The sequence below is a fragment of the Fringilla coelebs genome (assembly GCF_963513975.1).
Source record: "Fringilla coelebs genome assembly, chromosome: Z".
NCBI lineage: Eukaryota > Metazoa > Chordata > Aves > Passeriformes > Fringillidae > Fringilla > Fringilla coelebs.
In genome coordinates this window covers 32,588,862-32,615,729 of record NC_140031.1, presented here as the reverse complement: position 1 = coordinate 32,615,729, position 26,868 = coordinate 32,588,862, and the positions used below count along the sequence as shown (strand labels likewise).

Genomic DNA, 26,868 nt, shown 5'->3' with positions numbered 1-26,868 from the left:
AAAGACAATGTTTGGTTTATTAATTTCTAGTGGATTACAACTACAAATGTTTGCTATGTTTTTAATTTGAGAAGTAGAGAGAATCACATCAGCTTTTAATTATGCATTTTGTGTAATACAGCCCTGAATAGAGCAGAGCAAAATTAAAATTGTGGATCAAATGCTAAATCTGAGTAGTGACTGAAGTGAGCTGTAGTGTAATGCTAATGGTTTTGCGTCTTCTGGCATTATGTCAATAATAGCTCTAATCACATTAAAGAGAGAGCCCATTAGCTTATTCTCTTCGGCAGCATGCACCATAGCAACATATTGTGAGCCTTGAAATAACTGGAAATTTCTTTCAAAAGCATTGCTGTCTATGACCTAAGGAGGGTGTGGTATTAAGCCTCATAATAAAAAATCCCTAAACCTAGGAAAGCTTCCTCTGTATCTACTTAATTAAGCCTCTGTTAGCTTCCATTTAATTTAAGAACTTTAATTTCTACTTGTTGCCTGATTTAGGTGGTTTTAGTGAGAATCCATGACAGTTTTGTGAGACAGAGTGATTCTTACACTGACTGTACCTGAAAAATTAGCTTTAACAGGATTTGAACTTGAGGGCAGGGACTTTTTCAGTCACAATTATGAAATTATTTTTCTGCCAACCTGTTTCAGCATGTATCATTGCTTTTATGTTATTACATGTGCATAGAAAAACTACAGTCATATTGACCAACCTTCCCTTTTTGTCCATTTCACATGCCCTTCAGAATATACCATAGACTAGATGGTTATTCATAAAACCAACCCAAACCAAACAAGCTCAAAACAACAGTAAAACATGCTTTTTTGTTCAGTCAGACTGATCCACAAAACTCAGTTTTTAGATCCAGTTAAACAGGAAAAATATTTTGAGATCCTGCAAAGATGACAGAATTGTTCGCAATCTGTGCCAGAGAATATGCTGAATTCTGAGGAGAAAGACAAATTCTGGCCTTGAATTCACGTATATGTCTTGTCTACTTCAGTAGAGACTGTAAGTCTTTTTGTGTGCTGAGGAAATTTGACCACTGTATTCCTTCCTTCTTTCTGTGCTGGCTCAGCTCAACAGCGAAAGATTTCCTCTATCTCCCACCACAGGCTGCTTGTCATGGCTCAACCTCTTCTTCTCTAGCTTTTGCTATTAGATATAGTCTATGCTTTGTTGGAATCTGTTTCTTTTCAGGTCTCAGTTGAAAACACTCCTTTTACCTGTGGCTTTTAATTTCTCCCTCTGCTGTTATTTACAATTTCAGTGTAACACTAGAATATGTCTGTGCAGAATTTTAGGATACAGCTTGTTTGAAAGAGGCTATACTAAATAAAACTCTGTTTTATGTCTGCACAGAGAACTATATCCTGCATATCTCCCTAATATATCTATAAATCATTTGCCACATAAATGACTGATTCCATTTGATACCAATTTTAGTTTCACTTACTGGGTTTGTAGAGTGTTTTATTTCTTTTGCATCACAAATAGTATATTACCAGGAAAAAACAGACACTTGAAATGAATCCTAGTTACAGCAAGAAATTGTTGTAGGGAGACCAGTCTTACTTCAGGTTTAGGCATTCTCATTAACTTGCTTTATCCACTGGAAGGAAATAAGTTTATTTAGCCATATTTGGTGAAATTCACATTCAGACAGATAGCAGAAGAAACAAAAACAAGGATCTGAAGGGTCCAATCCAGAATGTGTTAACACACATGGACTGCCTCAGTGAATACAGTTTGCCTCAGAAATATTCATGGAGACAGATCATGGTTCAGCTATGGCTTAAGTCAAAAACATTTTGATTATTTGAAACTTTTTATCCATTTGCATTCATCTAACAATTAAGGTGCAGAACAAAAGACAAAATCCATTGTTTCAGATTAAATATGCAGTGTTTAATTGGTACTTGAAGTCTCATTTTTCTTCCTTTACTTGTGAAGAAATCATATCTTGCTTATTTATTTAAACTGAAAGAAATATAATTCTTAACAAACAAGTTATTGAAAAAATATATATGTATAGTTGCTAGGGAAGAGAATTTTATCCAGTTCAGCTAAATTACAAAAATTTATTTTGAGATTTTGTGAGTACTTACTATTTAATACAGAATTGAGGGTGTTAGAAAAAATACCTGATAAAACAATACACCTTGACAAATAATAGGTTTAAAAATTCTGCAAAGTACCACACAGTACATATTTCTGCAATTTCTTTATCAATCAGTTTTGTGTTCTTTAAGTGAAACAGTGAGAATAAAATTATTTTCTGCCCACCACATGCCATAATTCTTACCTATCCAAAAATGAAGCATCAAGGCAACCAAAAAATACCAAGCATGGGTAAGATTTCTAACTGGTATCACTTTTGCCATCTTTATGGGCCATACTTTTTCACTAATATATTAGTTCAGGAGATCCAGATCTATCCTAGGGCTTGGAAAAGAAAAAAAAACTTTAAAGAAAAAAAAGTTGGAGGAATTTACGAAAAGCATATGAGTGAAATAGTGTTTTTATTTTCTGCTGACACGCATACAAAATGTAAGTAGTGCTTATGCATCCTGTGTGCAGCTGTGAAACAATCACTATCAAGGTTCACACTTTCAAAGGGGTCTCACCTTGGGAGGTGAGGGAAGAGGAAAGGGGTAGTTTTACTTTGTAGTATATATGAAACTGATTCCCACTGCCTACTCATCATACAAAATGTATTCCTATGCGTTTAAACTTTGGATGTGGTTTCAAAAACTCCTCGTTGCAGTTTTAGATTTCTAACATGAGTATGTCTTTGAATGACTCTGAGAGCTTCCTAATTCCTTCCATGTAGATGTGATAGAAAGGAGGGCTCCTGCTGCCCCCCTTCTCTGCACACTTGTAACTCTCGTGCTGTCATAGGCTACATGCAGTCAACTAGTGAATGATGAGAACAGCATCTATGCCCTCAACACTGTGGCCAGCCACACTCATAAAACCCAGACAAAATTCTTTCATGTTACATCACTTTGACAGTGGATTGCTACTTTCCTTTTCTTTTATTTGCAACATGTTGAATTTTTAACTGCTGTGTTTCTTGCCACATAACATTTCTGAAGATAAGCATTTATGATCGCCACTGTATTTCCACACTTAGGTCTTGCTGTGTATGCATAAGGGCCAATACCAAAATACTTAATTCCTGTTGTATTGCTAAGCATTCCAGATTCCTGCACTACTACCAAGTTATTATTTCCAGTATTGATACTGGAAATATTGTACAATTTTGTGAGAGATTTTTTTGCATAATGTTTGCAAAAAGTTGCATTGTTTCCTAACTATTGCAGGATTTGAGGTGACTGAATGTGTGAGGACTGTTTTACAGCTATTGCTTGAAAATAGGACTTATTTTTCGTTTCTCTTCCTATTGTAAAAAATAACAGCAAAGTCAATATGCTTGAATGCTTCATTGTATTGTTATCTGGTAAGGTTTGGACATGTGGATGGAGTGTTTATGACAAAAAGTCATTATGGCTATTTTTGGCTAGATAAGCTTATTCCATATTAATTTTATCTTGCATCATAGATATATAGTGATTTTAAGAAAAAAAATAGAACATCTCTTAACAATACACTTTGATAGTCTGTGTTACTGACAGTACTATCAGAATTAAACCTGCAGAAAAAGAAGAGACTGTAACACAGTGTAAACTCCATGTATTAATTTATCAATCAGTAATGGGTAAAAGACCTTGTAGGCCACTAATGCTATTAGCATGTTTTCTATTGATACCCAGCCTCACTATGCAAAGTGTACAGATATCTAATGTGATCCCAGAGCTCGTGCCTTTCCTAGCTTATGTCTGTATTTTATGTCTGCAGCTAAAAATTAACTGATTTGGGTCATAGTTGCATAAGTTACTGTGTGGAGTTTTACCTCAGAGCACATAATTTTCACAGTTTTACATCAGCAAGTAGTTGCATTGGATGCTTATGTAATGTGCAAAAAATTTGAATTTTTGATTTTTGGACTTTTTAATATGATGTCTTTTAAACAAAAGAGAAAAGGCCGTGGATGGGTTGAGGACTGTGATAGTTTTCTATGCTGCAAGCACTTTTAAAACAGTGTTTGGAAAAATATTGTTAGGCATTTAAGTGGATTTATTCTTAGAGCAATAGATAAAATGGAGATGGAAAGGCAAGTCTAGAAGAGAGTGTCCTCTCCCTCTCCCCTTTCTCTCCTTTTCACTTTAATTCTTCCTGATTTTCTTTTGCTTCTTCACTCCTTTCTCTCTGTCTTTTCCCCTTCTCTTTTTCTTCCCTTTCCTCTCTTCTCTCTGTCTTTTTCTCCCTCCCCCTCCCAACATATAAAATACCAGCAGTCATGCACTGTAGATTCATAAAAGGTGGGAATATTTCTAGCTCTCTGGCAGGTAGAAGACATTGTTATGGTCTGAATACACTTATATCTGAATAAATTCCCAGGGAGGCTGAGAGCCACTGACATGGTAGGTATGTAAAACCATGTAACTGACATCAAGGCCTGTTGCACTTGTGTAGCCTTATTGAATCAGTGGAGCGCTCAGTCCCTAGTGAGGCAGATGTCACTAGCATCTGCATTCCTGACAAGCAGCTGCACCTGAGGTTCAGGGGACACTTACGTACTTATCCTGAGCTGTGCGTCACTGAGACTTCATCACCACCTTTGAAAAGTATATTTTTTGAAAACTAAGACAACAGCTTTTATATGTTGATTGAGTATAGAGGAAGGAGTCATTAGAGAGCGAGTTCTGGGGTGTCTGTTCAAGTGTCATGAGTTCTGTGCTTGTACTCCAAATGAGACTGGTTCTTCTTATGATAACATCATGCTGACACTAATTAATTTCTAAATACATGAAGTCAGTTGCGACTCTTGTGTTTTCTCTTCAGTTTATCTTAAGCATGGCGTAATGTCTCATCCCTCCTCCTCTCTTCCTTCTTTTGTCAATTAGTTTTTTCTTGTTTCAAAGCCATGTATGGCACAAGACAGAAGGACTTTTTTTTTACTCCAAGTATAATAGCAGTCAAGTTACAAGACAAAATGCAAGCCAGAAATGGCTTGAAGTGATGAAGTGATTGAAGAGCACTAGCAAAAGCCACTGTATACCCTACAAACAAACAAACACCAAGACATCCGTACATAATAAAGTCCAAGAAAAAATTACAATTCCAGGGAATTCTGCCTCACATTCTTTGACTAGACAGCTTTACCTGGACAGTGAAGATGATGTGATGATCAAAAAACTTTAAATAATAGGTAGCATTGTGTAGAAAATGTAGGCAAAATGCATGAAATGTATGTATATGCATATATGTGCAATTACTTTAAAGCTAGACACTTTGTTGTCTAAGTTTATTGCTCTTCGATTCTGTGGCTGACCTAACACTGTGCCTTGCAGTAGATGCCTGTATTCCTTAAGCCCTGGCTAATACGTGGGCTTCTTGTGGTGAGTCTGAAATTCCACTGCAGGATTTTGAGTGGAGAAACTCTTGTGGTTTATGGCATCATCGGTATCTTGAGATGGAAATGAGGCTTTATGGAAATCAATCTTCCTAAAGGGCTCTGTACAATACAAAGTGCTTAAAAAATAAAAAGTGAGTGCTGCTTTTACTGTTTTGGCATCAGCCCAGTCTGTGTTCACTTATGGATAGTTATGCTATAGATGGGTGCTCTTCAGCCACAGTGCTCAGCCACAGTGCTTGCTGCTCTGGTTGAAAAATAGGAAAAAAAACCCTGATTGCAAAAGGGGGTTTGCTATTGCTTTATCCTCTCTCCAAATTCTCACACACAGCTTTTTACTTCCTTTTTCCAAACCTCACCTGTCCTGTTTCTATGAAAACACAACTTAATTCTATGGCTGCTTATGTCTGTCTAAGTTATTTTCGACAGCTGCACTTAAGCAAAAATGGCTTTAACTTGATTTGACTACATCTTCTGTTTAAAGGTTGTGCGTAAGTCATGCAGAGCCAATAGTGCCTTCTTTGTGTAAATTCAGTGCTTTTCACTTCCTCAGATCAGTGAAAGGACAAGTGTGAGCCACTGCATTTCTGCATGTTCTGGCCTACTGCTGCTGCTGTTTGCTATGTCCTTGCTGCTATGAGTCTACCACAATGTAATTGTCAAAACATGCTCATACTGCTGTGATGTGCCTATGGTGAATCCTGCATAGTAATTTGATTTGATTAATGGACTTCTGAAGGTGTAGTCCCCTCCTTAAAACTCATGTGGTTTGAGACAACCATGTTATAGGTAACCTTGCTTGTTTAGCTCCACCAAATTGAATTAATTACTGTAGTTCACTTAAGAAAAAAACTAAGAAAAAAAATTCTAGGAGTTGATCACATAACAATGCTATGTTACATTTCTAATGACTTGGAAGCAATTATTTTGTGCTAAGAGGAATGCAAGACATACAGGTATGCTTTTAAATGTTTTTAAATTATAACTGTTTACTGTGAGTTTTACAAATCCCTCTAGAGGTCTGACCTTATTGTCCTGTGTGGGCAAAAATGACATTGGCTTGTAGTCCTCAGTTTCTATTAGCCTCTTTTTAAGATTGCAGGAATATGGACTGAATATACAAAATCTTCTGTGTTATTGTCTTTCTTGAGCCAAGCTCAGTTGGTCTGCTTGAAAACAATGAAATAGAGACTCTTACATCCTTCACAAAACTGTTTAAACAATTTCTTTTCAAACTTTGTCATCCCTTAGGAACAGCGGAGGGAGTCTGTGATTGCTGAGATATTTGCTTGGTTCTTCTGTACACCATGATACTTTCTCTTCACTCTGTAGTGTAATTTACAGTGCATTTGGCTCCATGTCAGTGCTTACAGTGGTTGGCATGTTGCTATCCAGACTATTCCGTGTTTTATTTTAAAATGGACATTTCAGATCTGAAGTGGAATCTGTTAATTTTCTGGGTTTCAGAATACGTATTCAGGATTGTGTTTGCAAATAAAATTATGTGTGTGTGTGTGTATATGTATATATATATGAGAGAATAATTTTATTTTAATAATTTCTTTCAGTCTTGCTGTAAAATGCAGTAAATAAATGGGATATAAAATATTTGCATCATCATAGCTGTGGCCTGAATTTCATATACCGCCATAATCTTGTCATCTCTTGGTTTTGATATAAAAAATCAAAACCAAGAGGCTTGTAATCCTCCATATATTGATTTTTTTATTATTAAAAAGTGAAAGTTGAAAGGCAAGTCTAAGCCTGTTTATCAGCCATACTTGGATTGACTTTGGATGCCATTTCTAAGAGCTGTTGATGTACCAAAGACATTAAAATTAACTTTCTGCTTTCATTTTGCTGAGGTATCCTACTTCTCTTTTTTTTAGATGACAATAATTCACTTTATTTGCTTTGCAACAAATACTTAATTAAGCCTTTTTTGTTCAGGGGAGTCTCTTCTGTATTAGGCAGTCTGCCCCCTGAGGTAAGAGGGCAGCTTGTAAAGTTATCAAAAGAAACTCGTAAGTATGAGCGCTGTTATTTCCTTTAGAATTTGCTGTGCTAGAAGTACTCTAATGACAGTTCATTGTTGTCCATTTAAGGAAGAGGGATTGGTATTTTTATTTGAGAATTAATTTCACTTGGGAAGCCTTGAGCATAATAGGCACGAAAGAAACAATGGCAACAAAGTGTAATAAAGGTTGTTCTCTGAGAGGATGAACTAGAAAAGGTGTTCATTGGCTGATGGAAGCTTACCTATCATAGAAGGGAATCCTTACAGCCATGTCCCCGTCCTCCACTGAAAATGGAGTGTGAATGTTACTGAATTTCTCTAGTAACGTTCTCTATGTCTGTCATTTCTCTTCAATTCTTCTGTAGCTCAGTTTGCTTCTAACCTCAGCACTTCAATGTCTTTCCTGTTGTGAGATGCCCAAAACAGGATTGGAGATGTAGCCTGCCCAGTGCCAAGGACAATCCCTTTCCTAGTTTCACTGCCCACACTGTTGCTGGTGCAGGCCAGGACTCCATTGGCCTTCTTGGCCACCTGGGCACTGCTGGCTCTTGTTCAGCCGCTGCCACCAGCACCCTCAGGCCCTTTTCTGCTGGGCCACTTTGCAGCCACTCTGCCCCAGCCTGTGGCGCTGCTTGGGGCTGTTGTGGCCAAAGTGTAGGGCCTGACACTTGGCCATGTTGAGCTGTTGGCTTCAGCCCATCAATCCAGCCTGTCCACATCCCTCTAACAGAGCCTCTCCGCCCTCCAGCAGATCAACACTCTCCCCAGCTTGATGTTACCCGTGAATTTACTGCTGACACACTTCATCTCCCCATCCAGACCATCAATGAAGATATTTAGCAGGTCTGGTTCCAACACTGATCCCTGGGGAACACCACTAGTGAGCACCCACCAGATGGATGCAGCACTGTTCCCCTCCACTCTCTGGGCCTGGCATCCAGCCAGTTCTGAACCCAGTGAAGGATGCTCCTGTCATATAGGTCATAGAGTAGTGCTCCACAGACTTCAATCTTTCAAAGGCATGTTTTCTTCATAGGTCTGTGGCATGTTTCCTTACAATCATAAAGTAAGGGGAAATGCTGTCTATTTCCATCTTAAGAACAAGGATCTGAGATATGGAAAGACCATGATTTATCTAGAATGCACAAGAAGTGGCTCGTGAGTCCAGCAATTAAGCTTCAATTTCCTTGAGGATACCCACCTCCACCTCTTTCTCTGAGATTACTGTATGACAAGGCATTAAAAATGTAAAAATACTGGTTTTCTTTTCATGTGATATAGATTATGAGATTTGTCTTTGATGTCTTAGATCCTTCTTTAAACCCTTCCTAAGACTAGGTATGGTTTGATTGCTCAGTTTGGATTTCCAAGCATTTAGGTCGTTTGCACACATAGTTCAAATAGTAAATTTGAAGCTGCAAACTCTCTAAAAAACCTGCAAAACAAACATATTTTGCACAAGAGCCAAGGTCCCTTCTGTGCTCATGTCCATCATATATCAGGCTCTTTAAATGGAAGGATGAGAGGGATGGCAGAGGCCTCAGCATGGCTCAAGTTGGAAGAATTTACTCAGTCGGAATTTCCATTATGTTTTGAAAAAAGAAGTTTTGCATGTATACAGGGTTATGCCCGCAAATGGTGCTCCAACATTTAGCATTCTCTTGCTTACTCCTCCATTCAATCCACACTGTCAACATGTATCATTAATTTCAATTTATGACAAGGTAACCCACCTAGATGACCAAGAAAAACCAACTGATACAATCTTTTTGATCTTCACTAATGCTTTTGACAGTTTCTCTGCTATTGGCAAGAGTCAGAGGCCAAAGCAGCTTAAAATTCAAAGAGAAATATAAATAACTTAGAAACATTTTTTTTCCAAATAAGATTGTACATGGAAATAACAGCATTCTGTGTCCTTAAGTTTTTTTAACCATTTGTTGCACTTTAACATCTACCACATTATTGTTTTGGATTTTTTCCTTCAGCATAGAGGGAAAATAATATACTTAGAGGGAGGGTGGAGGGTTACTACAGCACTTTTATTTATTTTTGCAGTGGATACCCTGCTGAAAGTTGCATTGACTGAGCACAGGACAGACACAAAGATCAATCCTAGTGGGACCAAAACCCTTGAGGTAGTGCTTACTCAAAATCGATCAGTCTTTTCAGTTGTCCCTGGCAGTGATGGCTGTTACATTTTCTCACCATTTCACTACAGCTTTTTCTTCCAAGTGATATTGAGAGCATGGTCAAAGGTGCCGCCCTCATCTGTGTTCCATTCAAACTGCAGTGTTTTCCCGTAATATCAGTAATTTTGCTACATTTCAGTCTGCCCATTCTTTCTAGATGTGACACTATCACAATGCAACAAAAGAAATTTACACTTTACATTGATAAAAGGGTTTTCAGGGTTGGTATAACCTCCTGAATTGCAGTAAATAATCACCATATTTAGAGAGTTCTGACATTTTCTTTTTCTTGTACAGTGGCTTAAACTATCTTATATTGCTACCATTCAGGAATCATAATTCTGCTCAAATTTGCATGTTGTCTTCCTTTTTCTGTACCACATTTGTCAGAAGCTGGCGCTGGGCATATTTTAGTACATGTATAGAATGACAAGGAGTTGTATAAAATATAAGGCAAAAAAATATAAATTTCAAATATTGTAGCATTATGATACTTGTGGATGTGTTGTATAAGTGCATTTATAATGTGTAACCTCATTACTAACACTGTGCAATTACCATGTTTGCCAGCAATACAAGCCAGTACTAAAAGGCTTTCTCTGAGTCAAGAAGGGACCTTCCCAATACAGAGTGGAACTGCACTGTCTTTGTTGTATTGTTTGCAAAGGACTGTGTTTCCTAGGACTATGAATAGCATATCCTCCTCCCAAGACCAATATAGGAAGAGGCATTATTTTTTTAAAAGTAGTTGCTGTTGTAATGTTCTTTACCACAGCCTAATTTTGTCTCTGAGCATTGACTAGGTAGGCACTTCTGGTTGAAGATGTTGAGATGTCTTAGGTGAAAGAAGGGATCAGGCACAGTAACTAGTTCAACCTTCTTTCTCAAAACAGGGCATATCTGTCACGGCAATGTCCTACTAGTAGAGTACTCTTAACTGTGTCATTGAAGTTACCTCAGACAAATGGAGTATACAAGGAAGTTGGTATTTGCCAATTCTCCGTTCCTCTCCTGATGCAGATATTGTTCTGAAATGCATGCATTAAATTAGCATTGCTTGTGGTTTTATTGTGCCATTTCTCTTCCAAATTTATTTGGATTTTTCAGCTAAAAAAGAATCCCGGGTGGCTGCGGTCAGAAACAATAGAAATAGAAATTGTGGAATTCAGCACAGCACTGAATATGAGATTGTTTGGAAAATATCACTGTCTCATCTATCAACTGTTAAATTAACAGAAGAGTTCTCAGGAGGTAATCATCAAATTACTACTAGTGTAGCTTTCCATAGTTCTTCTGTTTTAGGGCTCTTAGACTTAGCACTTCAGAACCTTCTTTAACCACAGTGTCCCATCCATGTCTAAATATATCTCCCAAAACATTCAATATGTGTTTACTAATTGTGATCAGGGTAAAATTCAAGTGCTGTGCTTGTGGGACATTTTTTTTATCAGAAGCTGTATTTAAGTGATGATACACAGTAATTTGTTCATTCTTCTGTCAGTGTAATTTACAAGGCAACGACAGATAAACATAGCTATACAAGATTCATTTACAGTGACACAATGGCAGATACACAGAGCAGAACCCTGCCTATGAGATAAAGTGGACTGAGTGACTTATGCAGTAATTAGGGGATAATTGTCATTAACCTCGCAAACAGTAGTTTACCCATATTGTTTAAAAGGCTCCAGGATGCATAATGACAAGGTAATCTGTCAAAGCGCTAGGGGGAAATATTAATAAGATTTGTGCAAGCCTGGATAGAAAATATGCAGAAAGCAGCCACATTAAGCTAATTGGTGGATGAATATACACTTGTAAAAGTGCTTCTAATGGCACGTTTGCTGCTCTCCAAATGACTACTGTTAATGTGGAGAAGTGGGCTGCCTAGAAAGTCAGGACTGCTGGGACAAGAGGGTATTAAGACATGAAGGCACAGTTATTATTACTTTGTTCACTGTAATATAATTTCTCCACTTTCTCTTGCATTTCACTGCCTCTAATAGGTTCCAACTGATAGCTTGCTTCATGCCCTTTTATAGTCCAGTGACCTTTGCCGTTTTGGTGTCACTTCTGCACCTTGCTGTCTCCCTTTTGCATCACATGGCCACCTATGACACACCTGTGTTTTATTGGTGTAAATTTTTTCAGTAAGCAATAAAATAAAAAAAGCCCTCATTAAGATCTTGTAGTATATATTGCAAGTAATAATGCATAGTCCCCTAATGAATAGTAAAGATGGAAATCAATCTCCTGATTCTGCTGCCATTCATATATCCTGCATATAGTACAGCTGAATCCCCTTATTGAGACACAATTTGGGTTCAATCAGAAAACCAAGCATGTAATGAAATTCAGTTTATGAGTGTAACTCATTGGCACTTTCATTCCAGTGTTTGTGGCCTTGGACAACTTCTCAATTCTTTGCAATGCTCCTGGTTAGGCAAATTTCTTACTGACTTAGCTGGAAGTTCTACTGACAAGCCCAGAAAGACTCAACTTTTCTTGGTTATGTTTTCCAGTTAGGGTTATGGCTTTAGTCAGTTTAGATTTAAAGTGAGGGAAGGACCATCTGATAATTTGATTTGACTTGAGAGGTTAGATGTCTTGCCCTGCATTTGGTGCAGTCCATGTTAGTAGAGCAACGATATCAGACACAATTTGTTTATATTATCACATAGCGCATTGGGAAAAGTCTCAGCTGAAAAGAGGCTGGGTGTCTCTTGTGGCTGTGTGTATTGCAAATACAATACCTTATGAGTGCTCTTTGTGAGTATTTCCTGTTTCTCATAAAAATTATATGCCATTCTTTCAGTGTTAGTGAAACTGAGGCTCAGAGGGTGCTTACTACACTTACTGAAAGACTGCCAGAGCACAGAAAACCAGAGAAAACATAATTTTACTTCTCAGTGAGTTTTGCAAAAAGTAAAAACACAAGTGATTTTTAGTGACTGATAGTATCAAGGCAAATTTTTTTATGTACTATACCAAAATGGGCAAATATATATGCAAAAATTGTTGAAAGTGAGAATAAAAATCAATCATTATTACATATGCTATTGTTATATGCATGATGGCAATTTCCAGCGCATTTACATGCAAAATTGTGTTTTAAAATTATTTTGTAGCTGAAATTATTTCAGTGGCTTACCATGTTCATGTCTCTGTTTACATGGTACCTGAAAAGTGCCCATGGCATCTCATGCACTCTAAATTTTACACACATACACCATGTGCTTGGTGATTTCATTACCTCTAGTAGCCATGTTGGCCTAAGAACAAACATGCTGTTACTTGCCACAAATTAGTGGCAAAGCTTCTTCAGATACTTCATTGAATTTTCCACTCTAACAGGTTGTAGAGACGCAAAAGTGTCAAAATATTCTCTGTACTTTGGGTCCAAAGTTATGGACTCCAAAGCTATTTAAGAAATTTGAATAAACAATTCAATAGTTCAGGAATGTTGAAAACAAATGCTTCCCCTTAGTGTGCATTAAAAATACTTTTGTGAGCAGATTCTATAAAGTATATATATTCACCTCACATTAGTTTCCCATTTCCAAAAGTCTTTTGGACATTGCAACCAGAACAGATGGTAAAGGGAATAAATGTTGGCATTTGAAAATTTGTGCAGTTCTTGGGGCAAGAAGGACAAAATACTTGGGAAATGTCCCTAGTACTTCTAAATAAATGAGATAGGAGAACTGCTAAAAAATTGCTTTGGATCTTCTTAAAGCTCAAAATGTCAATTTGTATCCATGCTAACAGGAGTTCTGTCATCAAATAGTGGGATCTTCTGCCTTTTAGCACTTGTCACCAACATGACAGCTGTAAATCAAAGCAGATGTTGTTGACATCACAGTATCTTGTCCTGGCTTTGGCTGGGATAGAGTTAACCATCTTAGTAGCTGGTGCAGTTCTCTTTCTTGGATTTAGTGGGAGAATCTTTTGAACAACAGTGATTTCTAGTTGTTGTTAAGCAACTTACGCTAAACCAAAAACTTTCTCCATGCGCTGCCAGGAGCCAGGTGCCCAAGAAGCTGTGAGGGACCATGGCCAGGACAGGTGGCCTGAACTGGCCAAAGTTACATTCATACCTTTGGACATCATGCCCAATATATAAACTGGGGGAGTTGGCTGGGAGGGGCCAGTCACTGCCTGGGGACAGTCTGGGTATCAGTCAGCAGGCAGGGAGAAATTCTATTGTGGATCACTTCTCCCTCTTGGGTTTAATTCCTCTTTCCTTTTCATTTCCAGTAATTTTAGTATGTTTTATTTTATTCAGTCACAGAGGGAATAGTGAGTGAGCAGCTGTGTGGTGCTGTGGGGCAGCTGGGGTTAAACCACAGCAGTTATACCACTGTGAAAACTAGTAAATGCAAGAAGTGTATCAGACTCTGATTGTGCTTAGATTTTTTTTTTCTTCTAAGTATGGACAGACATCTGCTGTGAAAAAAAACTTGTCTGGCACCCAAATACAAAGAGACTTAATGTATTTGCTGTGATTAAATAAAGCTCAAGCTGTTGTGATTAAATACATTGTAGCCCCGCAGTTTTCTATTATAATTTTTAAAATAAAAATACTGTGTGCAGTGTTACACAGGAAAAAAATAGTCACTGTCTTGTAAATTATACATATATACATATTATCTGGTCCATAATCATCCATAACAAAGAGAATATTTTATCACAAGTCAAACAATATGTTTTAAATATCAGCCAAAGCGTTTAAAATTAGTGCCCTTGCATCCAGTTTCACTGTAGTTGCAGAGGTGAATGAAGAGGGGAAATAGTTCAAATTACTGGGTTTTTTTTTCTGGAATCAGTAAGAGACATTGCCCCCAGTCCACATGGCTGCTTTTTAGCTGGCAAATGAGAGTCTCATCTTCTTTCAGGGCAGTGATTTCAAGGGCATTTTAAAGTTGATGAACCCGAAAAATGAAAAGGCATCCTGGGACTGGGGTATACTATGAGGAAGTTTAGTCCCCAAAAGGAATCGTGTTCAGGATCTGGTGGTTTCATACCATTCCAGGCAGCTTAGTCCAGAACCAGCACCCCAGCAGGTTGCTTGTGCAGGGAGGGGTCTGCACTCCTGGCATGCATCTTTGGGATAAGATATGAAACAGAAGACCTGCATACTTTTGGTCAATAAAGACCCTGAAGGCCATTAAGTGAGAGTGTGGGTGGTTAACGGCGGTGTCCTGGCCAGGTTTCCGCTGTGGTTATTGCATTCCACTGCCTTATGTTTCATCTGCAGTTTCAGCAGGACATGGTGTTCCTCACTTTCACTCCAAAACCATTGAGCAGTGCTCCTGTGCGCTGTTACACAGCTGCTGTGCTCCACCATGGTGGTACGCCCCCAATATATATTCACACAGATTTGGCTCCACATACTGTTTCAGGGCTAACTTAGGTCAAAATTACTTTCCAGCGTGGTCCTTGGAATTATTCCAGGTTTATGGTGCAATTATTCTTGATCTAAAGTGCAGCCAGATTTGCCCCAGTGTCTACAATATCAGTTCATAAAGTTTGCAAAGTCTTTGGGGGTCCTTCTGATGAAAACACAAAATGTTTTGCTGCTGAATGCATAAAGAGATATGGCCAAGAAAGAGAAACCAGTGCAAGTACTGTAACAAACCTGGCAGCAAAGTATGTTATGTGTGTGTGAATGTGTGTGTGTGTGTATATATATATATATATATATATATACAAACACACATATACATATACACACATATACATATACACACATATATATACACACACACACACGTATATATACATATACACATACATACACACACACACACAACATACTTTGCTGCCAGGTTTGTAACATATATGTGTGTATGTGTGTGTATATATATGTATATATATATATGTGTATGTATATGTATGAAGTAACTAAAGTCTCCTTCATGCTACTCTTCATTGGAGCACACACTGCCAGTGTCATTCTCAGTGAAACTTTGGGGAGAGACAGGCACCTTCTCCTGTAGCATGCAGGAATCCTAATGCCTTCAGTGTCTGTGGGGCAAGGCAAACAAGTGGTAAGAGAAAGGGGGTGCCAGAAGGGAAGAATATCTATCAGTTCTAGCAGAATGGAGGCTGCAGTAAAGTCAAGAGATAAAGATTTCCATTATTGACTGAGAACTCAGTAGTGCTGCACTGTTTGTTCCTGCTGCAGCAGTATAACTCAAGGAAAGGACTGCTGACGCTTAAACATTCATTTTTTCATACGGTTTCCGTTGCTGAAGGGAGGCTGGTGGGAGGTGGATGAGAAGTGACAGCTGAGGGGAAAAAATTTCAACCATGCCTCTTTGCAGACTTGGTGTGTTAAATCTCATATTAGTTGCACATGTAAAATCACAGTGAGTAAGTATGCACATCTTTTCTTCATGTTTACAGGAGCAAAGGTGAGGGAGATTCAGCATGGTAAAAACTCCCATCAAGAAAATGAGTATCTGATTGCCTGTCTGAGTGTATATTTCTGTGGAAAACTAGATAGAGGGCTTACTTTGGTCCTACTGAGTTCAGTGGGAGTTAGCCAAAATGAGTTAGAGATGTTGCATATTGTCCCATCTGTACTATTGTGAGTTGGTATGGTGCTGCACAGTTTTGGTAACTCTTACCCCAGGAGTAGTAGGACTACCCAGACTGTAGCAGCTTGAAATTTAATTGTGAAGCAAAGAGATGCTTCTGGGAAAGTCAGCCAAACAAAAAACAACAAACCCTAAATCATGGAAATTATGAAGGCTTTTCTTTATTAGAAACAAATGTGGATTTTTTTTTTTTTTTTGGTCTACACACTAATTAAAACCATCCTCTGCAATTATAGTGTGACCAAATTAATACATTTCAGTCTGCTTTTCAACTGTTACAGCTGCATTCAAAATGTTTCTTTGAGATCAGCTAGAAAATACACAGCTCCTTAGAAGAAAAATTCAGGCTATACCCTAAGCTAGCCTAATTATTTAATCAAACCTGTATCTATGCAATATTTTGTAACAAGGAAACTTCCCTGTCATGCATCAAAACCCACTGTGGGTGTAAACATATAAAATTTCTACCTGTAATGTAATCATGGGACCTTCTAACACAAAATTAGAATTTAAAACAATTGATTACATAATAGAAGTTCCACGTTTACAATATATGTTTATGGTGTATGCTTGTGTAGACTGCCCTTATTTTCTAAATAGACATTTTTTTAACAGGGAGGTTTTAAAGCTCAGTTGGAAGATTTAAAGGCTGAAGGCCTTCAGGAAATGAAGACTCACCTTGACAAGCCTCCCCAGTTTAGCTCCTAAACATAGAATGATCTTTGTGTCCATCCTCTCTTGTAGTTTGTGTCATTCAAGATAATCATCTCAGTCTTACCATGTGTTCTTCTAGACCCAGAAGTTTAAGACAAAATGTACCCTAACATATCCTGACACGCCTTTCTTCCTAACATATGGTCAGCAAACTTCAGGAGGCGGGTTCAGGGTGATAAGCCATGACATTATTTTACAGATCTAATGTCACATGTGTGTATGTGGATCTGTTTATTCAAATAGGCTTGAGTGTGTGGTTAGAGTTAGAAAAGGTTATGGGTTATTTCTTGGGGCTTGGAGGTCAGTTTAATATAGTTTAAAGATTAAAAGATTTTCTCCAACTGAAATTGTGAGAAAGATATCTACACAATAAAATAAAATTTAATAAATAAATTATAAAACAAAATCAAATATATTAAATTAAAAATCAAAGTGAGGCTGTTTGGACAAAGTAGGAAGTACATTAGTGTATGCTGTACAGATTTGGCTTCCTTGTCTCCTGCCTGGCTTAGAGCTGTATGCATGCAGTGATATCTCTGTACTCACTGACTTCCTTGTACACATTGTCACTGGAGGCTTGGCTTAATCAGTTGTGAGCTGAAAAAAGTAATATAAATTGGAACCTTTTGTCATGAAGTATTTAAATGTTGATATGCTTTAATGGCTTCGGGGAGAAAATTTAGCATGAGAGATTGTAAGAAACAAGAAATCGATTACATGTAAGAAAGGACTTGAACCTCTAATCAAGTATTACCATATACAGAAAGATCCCTAGCTAGTTAGAGCTAAATTCAAATGGGATAATGGTTAGATTTTTTTGTTAATTTTAAGTTTTATCAAAAAATGACATTCCTATTCACTCTTTATCTGGTTTTGCATAATACATGCTTACAATGATTTATGGAAAGTTTTCACTGTGTAAATATTGAAGCATATGCTAGACAGTATCCATAAGCAGTGAGGGTTTTATGAAATACAGGCATCTGCATATTTCTCTCTGTTTTTGTTGGGTAAAAATGACCAGAAAACTTCTTGCTGAAAATTAAAAAGATAAAGCTTGATATAGCTAGTAGGGGTAGACGAGGAGTATTTCAGAGCAACTTTCTGGTTCCCTGCTTTTTCTATGACAGCAAGGGTAACCCCATGACTGTCACACCCTTAACTGCCAGTTTATCTATCAGTGGGACTTAGCAACTGCTGAAGGTCTGGTGCTCCTCCTTGTAAATTCTTAAACAAAGTGAAACAAAGGGTGGTGGTGTATCATCAGGATTTAACTCAGTTAGCTAAGTGCCAGCTTTGCTCAGTTAAGATGTGGAGTAATTCCCTGAAAGCACAAAGGGAACCCCTGCATTTATAGGCTTGCCTGCCTGTTCTGTGTATGCAGAGAGCTGGTTGTGCTGCCATCAGGGAGGGACTGTGTGACACTGCCTTCCCCTTACATGTGGGAGTCTGTTACAGGATCTCTACCTACTATTCTCATGAGTTATTGTTGTGCTAGCTGTGATTAACTTTTAATTACTTATATATCGGTTTTTGTAAAGCATCCGTTATACAAGCTTGATTTATAAATGAAAACAAAAACAACATAAAATGTGGCAGTAGTACATTACAAAGCAGCCTGCAGCTGGCAGCAGACGGGAATCCTAATTCGATACAGGTAAGCAGTGAAAATTAGACAATGTTATTTCCTTCTTTTAACTATGGGAGTTACAGTTAGAAGGAATTAAGATTTGTGATTTGGGATGGGAAATGTGTGCAGATAGATGAGGTCAGATATGACAGTGAAGGCCTGGAGGTCAAAATCTGATTCAAATCCAGTTTTGCAGCTCCATGTAGGAATTACCCATATGTTGAATGCTATGGCTGGCTGTAAGTTGTTGAAATAGATGTAAGAAACTTTAGCTCTTACCCAAGGGGAGAGTAGCTAAAGTTACTTGGGTCGAAAAAAACAAATATAATTTTTGAGCTTTAAAATATGATCATCTCCTTTAATTTTTTTATGGCATTGGTGTTTTTTTTCTTCCCAGCCCTCATCTCATTTAGGTTTGGTTTTGCTTTACTAATTTTTCTTGTTGGGGGTGATATTTGATATTCCGGATTATTTCTGTCAGATAGTACTGACTGCCTGTAAAATACTGCTGTATCAAGAACCGTAAGGACATAGAAATCAGACATGTCCACTGTGCTTAGGGGTGTTCAAAGGTGAACACATTTCCATACTAATGTGGCAAACCAAAACCAGCATTTGCATCATGATGTTTCATTCATCACCATAAATACAGAATGAACATTTTCTACACATAGATGGGTTTTGGGGCTTTCCATTTGGGTTAACTGGGTAAGATTTTCCAATTGCTGTTAAGGATTTTACTGTCTTTCAGGATTTGATTGTAAAAGTTCATGTGTGAAGCATTTATTAAGATTTTGTGGTGCTGAAACATACATGGCATTAATCTTCAGCATTAACTTTATACCTAGAGAGGCGAACTGAACATTTTCAAACTGAAAGAATAAAACCAACTCTAGTCAATTAAATACATGCTTTATTATTTGACATTGCAAAATTATAATTTTTGGTGCTCTAGGAAATGTGAGGGAAGAGAAGTATCAATCATCTGAAGACTGAAAATAATTGATTAATTTAATAAATAAAAAAATAAATCCAGGGGGTAAAGGGGCTGGAGGGGAAGAAGGGTATTTCAGACTTAATAATCAAACAAGAGTTAATGATTTTTGCAGCAATGTATAGTCCGAAGTCGTCAGGTAAGGTTCTGAACCTGAGATTCAAGATGTAAGAATATCAGAGGCAGTATGGTGGTGTGTCTTGTAAGGCTTTCAAGCTGTCTAATGCATGAGGAAGCATTAGAATAATTCTGGTTTGATGGCCTTCCACATTTCTTGTTGGTTATAGTTAATGTGCTAATTTTATATCCAGCATTTGCCCAAAAGGAAAGATGCCAATAAAATGATGTATTCATTATATAAGTATTTTAATATGTTTTTATCAATACTTGCTTGAATGGATTGCCTGACATTACATTGCAGAATTTTTAAGTCCTACCTTCAGGCAAATCTCATGCTTACTAGCAAAAATGAAAGTGTGAAATGCTTTTTAATGTATATTTAACAACAGATAGTCTTGTGATTACTGATGTGTATTCTCTCTGGATTTTTCCCTTGCTATCAGAAGGCAATGTTAAGAGACAACATTTTTACACATTTATGCTATTTACATCCATCAGATCCTTACTTTTTTACATATTTTTAACTGCCATTTATAAGAAGGCTACAAAAAAAGTAATCTCTCAAGTCTAAACCATACCAAGGTTGCAAGCTTACAATCAACCAATTGCCAGTAATAGTCCAGGAAAAAAGGGATTAAGGTACAAGTGTTATGTGCTGTTTTCAAGACATTTTGCCTTGCATCAAAGTTTCTTATGAAATGGTTTCAGTCTTATATCTACTCATATTTAAGGAGCAAATTGATCAATTGTATTTATTTAGCTCTTTCTGATAGTGTTACTATTTAATAGTGATTAAGGTACAATTTTCGGTATTTTACAGTGGTGTGCACAACAGTTCATGTTTTGCTAATTTATTCTAAACAGTAGCATTATACAGAGATCACTGTTGTTAAAATAAAAGTACTGAAAGAATTTTAGATCACAGAGTCCCAGGGTCTACATTTTGTGTACTCTGGCACTATTAAACTCAATCTGTTTTTCTAACTGTGACTCTAATTACAGTATTTGCATGGATAGAAAGTTTGTGTTGTTTGGTCAAGTTCTATTAACACTGTTTGCATCTTGTTTTTTGAGCTTAGTGTTTCATGTTCAGGCAGTAGAGCACCTTCTTCAATAATTATGCAGAATCAATAAGCTTTTCTTTGTGTTTTGTCTTTGTTGTTTCTTTGACATGGCCTCTAGGATGCTGCAGGCAAGGTGCTGGACCGCTGGGCCATCATGTCCAGGGAAGAAGAGATCATTACCCTTCAGCAGTTCCTGAGATTTGGAGAAACGAAATCTATCGTGGAGCTGATGGCAATTCAAGAAAAAGAAGGGCAGGCTGTGGCTGTGCCATCTTCAAAGACAGATTCAGATATAAGGACTTTTATTGAAAGCAATAATCGCACCAGGAGCCCAAGTCTCCTTGCTCACCTGGAGAATAGCAACCCTTCCAGCATTCATCATTTTGAAAACATCCCGAATAGCCTTGCATTCCTGCTTCCATTCCAGTACATAAATCCAGTCTCCGCTCCACTGCTGGGGCTGCCTCCAAATGGCCTCCTGCTGGAACAGCCAGCAATGAGGCTCCGTGAACCAAGCCTTACGACCCAAAATGAATATAATGAGAGCAGTGAATCTGAAGTTTCCCCTACACCTTTCAAGAATGAGCAAGCATCCAGCAGGAATGCTTTGACCAGCATCACAAATGTGGAGCCCAAAACTGAGCCAGCCTGTGTCTCTCCTGTTCAAACACCTACGCCGGTCAATGATTTATCGAAAACAGAGCACACAAAAAGCTCATTCCGAATTCACAGAATGAGGAGAATGGGGTCAGCCTCCAGGAAAGGAAGAGTATTTTGCAATGCATGTGGCAAAACTTTCTATGACAAAGGTACTCTCAAAATCCACTACAATGCTGTGCACCTGAAAATCAAGCATCGATGCACTATTGAAGGCTGCAATATGGTCTTCAGCTCTCTCAGAAGCCGCAATCGCCACAGTGCTAACCCAAATCCCCGCCTCCACATGCCTATGCTAAGGAATAACCGTGACAAAGATCTAATTCGTGCTACATCAGGTGCCGCCACTCCTGTCATAGCAAGTACAAAGTCCAACCTAACTTTAACAAGCCCTGGGCGTCCACCAATGGGGTTTACCACTCCCCCTCTAGACCCAGTACTACAGAACCCTCTTCCCAGTCAGCTGGTCTTCCCAGCTTTAAAGACTGTCCAACCTGTTCCTCCTTTTTACAGAAATTTACTTACTCCTGGAGAGATGGTGAGTCCTCCAACCTCACTCCCAACCAGTCCCATAATACCAGCTGTGAGTGGCATGGAGCAGCATCCCCCTCCTCCTTCAGAGTCATCGGTACCTTCAGTGTTGATGCCTACCCCAGAGCCCAATGCAGACCTTGCCCCCAAGAAGAAGCCGAGGAAGTCAAGTATGCCAGTTAAAATTGAAAAGGAAGTTATTGACACTGCTGATGAGTTTGATGATGAAGATGAAGAGGTGAATGACAGGAGCACAATGGTGAATGACATTGGTCACGACAATCACTGCCATTCTCAGGAGGAAATGAGCCCAGGCCTGTCTGTTAAAGACTTTTCCAAAAGTGACAGAAGCAGATGTATGTCCAGACCAGACATAAGAAGGGCAGACAGCATGACATCAGAAGACCAGGAGCATGAGAGAGACTATGAAAATGAGTCAGAGTCATCAGAGCCCAAATTGTGTGAAGAATCCCTGGAAGGCGATGATCGCCTCCATGAACCTGGTGAAAAATCTATGATGCACAGTGACCGACCAGATGAAAACCACAATGACTCTTCCAACCAGGATGTCATTAAGGTGAAGGAAGAATATACAGACCCTACATATGATATGTTCTATATGAGCCAATATGGACTGTACAATGGAGGCAGTGCCAGTATGGCTGCTCTTCATGAAAGTTTTGCTTCTACATTCAACTACAGCAGCCCTCAGAAGTTCTCCCCAGAAGGTGAAATGTGCTCAAGTCCAGACCCCAAGATCTGCTATGTTTGCAAGAAAAGTTTCAAGAGTTCCTACAGTGTGAAGCTTCACTATCGAAATGTTCATTTAAAAGAGATGCATGTCTGCACAGTGGCTGGCTGTAACGCTGCGTTCCCATCACGGAGAAGCAGAGACAGGTCAGTAAATATTAATTGATTTTCTGCATTATTAAATGTGTTGAATTATGGAAGAATAGGCAGTTTAGACTATGTGAAGAAATAGAGAGATGCACAGTAATGACAAGTGACAATTGTGTTCCCATGACATTGAAAGAGATTTATCACTTTAAGATTTTCATTGTTCCTTGGCATTCAGAATGGTATATATTGGGCCATCCTCTTAAGTGGCTGCCTAGATAATAAATGTCATTATACTTTCTATATTCCTGTGAACATATTTGTACTTCTGTTTATAAGCTACAGCCCTCATTACATTTATTTTCTTCTTCCTGTAACATTTAAAACAAGAAAATCTTCTGTTGAAAAGTAAACATAGTAAATTATATACAATACAAATATCTCCATTGCATGCATATCAAACCATAGAACTAGGAAGGAGGGCAAAGGTGGATGGGTGGTTGAATGAAAAGATGGAGATAGGTAATAAAGGACTGGAATTATTTCCATCCTCATGGGGTTATACAAAAGCAAACAAGAAGCATTGGAAAGTTGTTCTTTACTATATTTAAGTTTTAAAACTAGGTGCTATGTTGTAGTGAGAACAAGTAAATATTATGAGTTAAGAAAATCATTATCTGTTTCTTTAGTAGAACCTACACACATCTCTATCGACTACGGTCATTTAGTCTACATTATTATTTTCTGCATGTGAGCAACTGCCTTCTCCACCAGTGGAAATTATGCACATTCAGAGAGAAAAGGCTTCCCTACTTATTTTTAAGATCAACCAGGGTATATATTCTGTTTGCCCTCCAGATGACATCATGCCTGAGCTATGCTGCATCAATACAAAAGCAGTTGGACTTAAACAGAAGCAGCTGGTCCATAAACTCTTTGGTTTAGGGTTTGGTTTTCTGTTGTTTTGTATGGGGCTTTTTTTTAGTTGCTTTTTTTATAAACTGTTCTTTTTTATTCCTGAGGAGAATGTAATACAAATGGAATTTGTCAAAGTGATAGGATAACACAGGTATTTCATACTTGTGGATAAAAACTCTCTCATTTGTTGATCATACCATCACATAACAAAATTTCTCTGGTTCATGGAGTAATAGTGAAATTGGGTCACCTCTTTTCCTTTACTTGTGTTTCATATTTTTTCATTAGGCTGTAAAAATTCAGCAAACACAGGAAGGAAATTAAAACTGGCTAAACATTTCATACACAGCTCCTGATTTGTTTTGTATTTTTTTCATTGAAATTGATGTGGTTTGAAAGGGAATGTTTCTCATACTATAAAATGAAAGCAAGTTAGTGTTAAGGATACTGAGGAGACAAAATTCAGTAGTTTGATGAAGAATACTGTCCCTAAATATCTCATGTTTTTTCTTATCATTTATGAAACCCATTAAACAGAAAAATATGAACAACTGTAAGAATACAAGTTCAAAACACCTAAGAAGGACAACCTAGAAAGCTTGGATTTCAGTAGGTTAAACTACTAGATACAAAGCAGTTTGATCTAAATTAAGACTCATTTTCTTGCTGTGTGCTGGTAAGTTTTATGAGTCTTGAATTTGACAAGGGAAGTATGTGGATCAGTGGCATAATCTACGCTAAGCTAGATGTGTGAAACCCCTTTCAGTTCCTGAAATCATAATCTTTGTTAGTCAAGAATTTGATTTAGTCAGTCGGTTTCCTTAAATGAATGATGAAAAATCATGTACTACAAAAAGTCTATGTAATACTACAAAAATCATGTACTACTATGAAAAGTCATGTACTACACAAAACAGCTTTGAATTGAGCATGTGATGCAAGAGCTGATTAGCTTTAGGATGTGGAACTTTAACCGTAATACATTGAAAGATCAAGGTAATAATAAAGTTAGCATAGTAAAGTTTTAGATATTCTAAGAGTGACTGTGACAACATGCATAAAATTTTTCCAAGACAAGAACCTGCATATAGGGCACATTTTGAATTTTTTTGTGATATATGTAGGATACTACTATTAAACTAATTGAAAGAAACATGAAATAAAAAGCTGATTTAGTGTCTTAAATTGCAGGCTGCAAATTTAAAGATAAAATTATTATTTGCATATCATTTTGACTTCTGTAATGGACAAGACCATCTTCTTACATCATTCCATTAGTAACATTCAGAATATTATTCAGTTTTGCATTGCACCTGGGAAAAAAGACATTTTTTGCATAGTATGTTCTTTAATGGTTCTGTAATTCAAAAAATTCAAAGGTGTCATACAATTTATGTGTCCTACAAATTTTTATTAGTTGTTTATCAGTTTTGGTTTGCAAAAGTAGTCAGGAAATGCCATTAAAGGACCAGGAAATTCTCTCATGGTTCAGGATAATTCTTTTAGGTACTTGAGCAGGAAACATATACAAAACTTCCCTGGGCTATCCATTTTTACCTAGAAGTGCAATGTCTAGAAATGTGCAGAAATGAAAGCATATGTACAGCATGTCAAAGAAAGCAAATTAAAGCATTTTCTAATACTTTGTCCAAAAAAGGGCAATTTTGTTAAAAAATAATTTAGGAAGTAAAAGTTAAATCAATATATTCTCCCCCTGCCTTTTTTTTTTTTTTTTTTTGGTGTTTGGGTTTTTTGTTGTTGTTGTTTGTTTTTGTTGGGGGAGTGATTTTTTGTTTGTTTGCCTTTTGCTTTCTTTGTTTATTTGAGGGTCTTTTGTAAACTGTTTAATTACCTCCAAAATTAAATTTGTTTTAGGATTTTTTCTCCTCATCCTTTTGTATATATGTATTTTTCTCTTTTTTTTTTTTTTTTTTTTTTTTTGAGAGAGAGAGAGTATATGCAATTCCCAGCTTTTCAGGTTATGGAGACCCCCCAAAAAGATAACTAGATAATGAGATTAATAGGATTGCAAAGTGAGAACTTTTTCCAGCCACTTAAATCAATTTCAGTTAAAAACTCAGGAGTGTTTTGGTAACAATTGCTGTATGAGAAGTAAGGGTTAGCTACCTACAACACACAGTAATAACTTCTGGATAATATTTGAAATGGATTTGCCTCCCATTTTGCACTCATTTCAAAAGTCTCTGTGATTTGCCTGTGCTATGAGTCACTCATATAATCTTTGATTAGCTGGAGTGTCTTTGCTTTGAAAATTAAAATGAAATAATTTTTTAAATATTTTCAGTACTATCTCTGTAATAAATTCAGAATTCTAGCTATTCCATAGCTTACACTCTTGTGAAGTTTTTATCTTTTTTGTCATTTTATTAAGCCTATTACTAGCATTATATTAATTATATTATTAATCCTATTATAACTAGTTAGATATCTAAAACTCGCAACCCCAGCTATGTTCTGTAACAAAATACAAGTTTAAGTGGAGATAGATAACATTGGCTGATTATTTTTGTTTCCTTTAGAGGCATCTGATTTGGATTAAGTCCTTTTCTAATGCAACTCTAGTTAATCAAAGGTTAATCAAATATTCCCCCTCGTACATACACAAAACCCCAAGTTGTTGACAACGGGTGGAGCTACTGTAAAATGGGCCTTGGAAAGGAGGGGTTGTGATACAGACTGCTTGTTACCAGAGGTAGCATATCACATCAGGAGAAAAAGCAGTGCTGCTTGGGCGAAGGAAGGGTTTTATCTGTGTCAGAGCTGCAAACCCCTCCTTTGCAGAAAGCATCCTGTAGCAATTTGTGCTAAGGTTGACCAAATGTAGCTTTATCATTCCTACATCATTCCTGCCAAGGTCAACACCGGCATAAATATCCTTCTGCCTGCAGTGTTGGAATATCCTCTGAGGTCTTTGTCCAACCAGTGCTAATCTTTGCAAATTATGGTCAAGATCACCAGAAAATTTTAGAGTCCCACTTCACATGTGTTTTTTTTTCAATTCAGGAGGAAGGAAAGCAAAGTAAGGCTTCTTTTCCTTACTATCAAAGACTCAGAAATTCTGTTATCCCTTCTAAAAATTAAACGGTAT

The 26,868-nt window shown here is 37.4% G+C and overlaps 1 protein-coding gene across 1 annotated transcript in view; it reads left to right on the top strand.

Annotated features, from left to right (window-relative positions):
* BNC2 (basonuclin zinc finger protein 2) overlaps positions 1–26,868 on the top strand; it is a gene marked incomplete at both ends in the record, with an annotated part of 112,421 nt that overhangs the window by 68,268 nt on the left and 17,285 nt on the right. Inside the window, one exon of the mRNA XM_084225028.1 lies at positions 20,935–22,901. Coding sequence (XP_084081154.1) covers positions 20,935–22,901 — 1,967 coding nt within the window. The remainder of the gene's footprint in view (positions 1–20,934; positions 22,902–26,868) is intronic.